General features: G+C 41.0%; 1 protein-coding gene across 1 annotated transcript; it reads left to right on the forward strand.

Moving 5' to 3' along the window:
- Positions 1–2,078: 2,078 nt before the first annotated feature.
- LOC104963208 (zona pellucida sperm-binding protein 3-like) lies at positions 2,079–3,077 on the forward strand. The gene is made up of 3 exons (XM_010791777.1): positions 2,079–2,646; positions 2,764–2,879; positions 2,963–3,077. Exons 1-3 carry the CDS (start codon positions 2,257–2,259, stop codon positions 3,060–3,062), a joined length of 606 nt encoding a protein of 201 aa, XP_010790079.1. The 5' UTR covers positions 2,079–2,256; the 3' UTR covers positions 3,063–3,077.
- The last annotated feature ends 398 nt before the right edge of the window (positions 3,078–3,475 follow it).

Here is a 3,475-nt window from a genome sequence, read left to right on the forward strand (position 1 = left end):
GACTGATCATATTTCCATTGTTGAGGTCTACTAAAATAGATTAAAATTGTGCAATTTTCCTAAATCACATTGGTTTCTCATACAGCATCTCTGTATAGTATGTGTATTCACTCTCTGTCCTAAACGGCTTGTTGGAGCTCCGCCCCCCCCCTCCCTGTGAGCCCAGTGTGCTCTGATTGGTCGGGACGTTGCGAGGCTCGTTGCTGCGATGAGCGGACAGGTTTCCGGGTCAGCGATACAGCGAGACACAGCGAAACTCATCCTGAGTACACACAAACACTCACAACCGAAGTAAAAACAATAAGTGTGGCTTGATATTGAGTCAGAAAAAGGTTTCTAATGCTATGAGAATGGGTCTGCAGAGAGCATTTCTCCGCCATCCCAACCCGTCTATTACCAGCGTTCAGGGAGCTCTATGGGACTCCCTGTTAGTTAGCCAAGGGGTCCTGGTGTGTGAGGTGCTCCGCCAATCCGGTCATGTGTTGTTGATTTGGGTGTTCACACGTCACAGAACCCAGGAAGCAAACAATGGAAAAAGAGAAATCTCCAACGAGGCGTTCTGGGGCAGCATAGACAGGTATTTTCTGTGTTAGAGTTTTACTCGCTACAGGGTGTACTTTGAGGGTTTGTGACTCTGCAGACCGTTTACATGCAGAAAAACCTTCATAACACACAAGGGGACGGGTAATAACCAGACAATCATGACATGGGCCCTTTAAACTAACAAAACAGAAGTGTTTACCTGATAACAAAAAACCTCTTTCAGTAATCTATCAGGGCCCTCATGGATCCTTTTTATAATACACATGTACACTTTGCAGTACATCCATGTTATCTCAGCAGGATGACACCAGCTGGACTGGATCCCATTTTAAATAAAAGGGAAATGTTGGATTACTATGCTATACTCGGTGTGACCCACCCTGGTAAAAACATCATATGATTATGCTGCCATCATGTGGTATGTGTAAGGTATTAGCACATGCTAAACCAGCTGAGGATTTAAGGTTTTCTGAAGTGACAGAAAGGTAAGAAATCATAGAAATATACACTTTGAATTGTAAACCTTTCCTTCTGGCATATTTATTGGTGAAAATAGGAAAGTGAAAAGGTTGCTGGGGACCCCATTGCTCACAAAAATAAACCTTAGTGGTAAAACAGGAAATACAGAACGATTATTTTCTAGCACAGGAAATCTATAAAAACTCGCAACTAATGAAGGTAGAGACGAATGATCATAATCTAAGTGTCTACTTATAAATACGTGTATTTCTGGTCCCCTTTATTAGTTCAAAAGAGCATACAAAAATGTGACAAATTTGACAAAAAAAGCTGTAACAAAAAAAAGCAGACGTTTGAATTTCTGTGACGTTGGCAAACATTCTAAGATGCAAAAAAGGAGGAAGAGAAGAGTCAATAAATCAACAAATACAATTATTTTACCGGAAGGGTCTTACCGGAAGGTCGACCCTTGTGAAGTGAGGCGTGTGGCGCAGTGGGTTGTGCGTTGGTGTTGGAATAAGGGGGTCACAGGTTCAAACCACACTGCTGTCAGCATGTCGTTGTGTCCCTGAGACACGTCACCCCAAATGGCTCCTGTGTGGATTGTCCACAGTATTGAGTATGTAAGTCGCTTTGGATAAAAGCGTCTAACAAGTGACGTGTAATGTAATGAGTTGAATATCCACCTGTTAACCTGTTGGGAGGTTCAAAAATAAGGGATTAACACTAGGTTGAATTCAAACTATATTTTCATGGAGTTTTTTTATCACAATAAAATAGGTTCGCCTGCCGTCTTGTCTGCAGACTTGTCAAAGCATTAATTCAAGGTTTTTACGAACCAGGTTGGGACTCAAAGCCAGAAAGCAGTGAAGCTGTAAGTGTGTCCGTTTTTGTTTCACTAAATTGCTCTCCATTAACTGTAGTATATAATATTTCAACATTGATTGATGCATAAGGAAGGAAGCATCAGTGTAACTTCTAGATTTAAACCCACATTTCAGTTGTGGGCCAATCACATGCAGGTATTTCGGTGTGACTGCAGCTTTAATTCTCATTAGTTAATGATTAATTGTTTCCAGCTGTCCTCTCCACGTGATTAGTCTGCACTGGGAAGTATTTGACATTGAGAGTTTGAACCTTCTGCATCTTATTTAAATTCAGTATGGTTTAGATTTCCTAAATTATCACTTGTTCTACTGGTAGTGTTGTGTTTGCTTACTTTGCTTTCCTGTTCTGTTCTGATAAAAGAGCGCGATGGTGACGGCAGCTCGGCCAGCCTCTGTGGCACTGCTGTCACTTTTTGCGTTTGGTTTTGCAGACGCCATTCGAACTTTGAGAGATGGACCCATGATCGATGCTGAAGGGAGGGAATATAAAACTGCTGCATTTGGGTTTGACACAGAAAGTCAAATCAGTGAACCACAATTCAGTGAGGGATCCACTATCAGTGTACAATGCACAGAAGTGTCCATAGTCATTGCGGTAAAGGCTGACTTCTTTAAAAATGGACGCCTTTTGTCTCCATGGGATTTTTTTTTGGGAGAAGTCAAACATTCACAGAGCAGTCAGTGTCGACCTGTTGCTGCTGGCGACTCTGAATATTTATTTGAAGCTGGACTACAAGACTGTGGCTCCAAAGTGACTGTAAGTTGTTGATGATTAGAAGATGCAGGATATATAACTGTGGTTGCTTAAGTGGTAGTTTTGATTTGTTGTGTTTTCAGAAGTGTCCCGGACTTTAATTATTTTTTTATTCTCTAGACATCTAAGGACTCTGTGATCTACTCAAACAAGCTGATAATCGTACTAGTCGCCGGCCAACATGGCATTAAAAGAACGACCCATGCTGCTGTTCCTGTTTCCTGTCACTATAAGAGGTGAGATGTTTTTATTGTGTTGTGCAGAGAATCTTTTTTGTGACTACTTCTTCTCGGCTGACTTTGTTACCTTTCTGGGACAGGACAAAGTTTGATGGAAGTCACTCTCAGCAGCCGCCCATCTCTCTTCCTGCTGTGTATTCAACAGGTGCTTTCTCTCTAAAGCTGATGACCGGTATGTGAGACCTATTCAGTGTTTCATTGAAGGTTTTTTTTTAAGTGTGCATGTAGTATGTGGTGGATGAAGTAGTCACACACTTTACCTCAAGGACCAGTGTGTAGGATATAGTGGCATCTAGCAGTGATGTTGCAGATTTGAACGGAAAACCCCTCACCTCTCAATTTCCAGGCATGTTGGAGAACTGGAGTTTTTTAAAAATATATAATTAAAGGAATATCACCCACTAAAGACAATGTGTACATTAATTCCTTACGTTGAATTCTCAAATCATACATAAACAGTGTAGCATTTCGTAGTTTTATTTATTTATTTTTTAGTAGGCTACACTACTGGATAAATGGGTCATTGATTTTCCTGCACAAGTTTAAGACGGTCAATGGATGTTTTGCTTTTCTTAAATGCGACCTCCATTTTA

Source organism: Notothenia coriiceps, unplaced genomic scaffold (genome assembly GCF_000735185.1).
Source record: "Notothenia coriiceps isolate Sejong01 unplaced genomic scaffold, NC01 NC01_scaffold00035797, whole genome shotgun sequence".
NCBI classification, from domain to species: domain Eukaryota; kingdom Metazoa; phylum Chordata; class Actinopteri; order Perciformes; family Nototheniidae; genus Notothenia; species Notothenia coriiceps.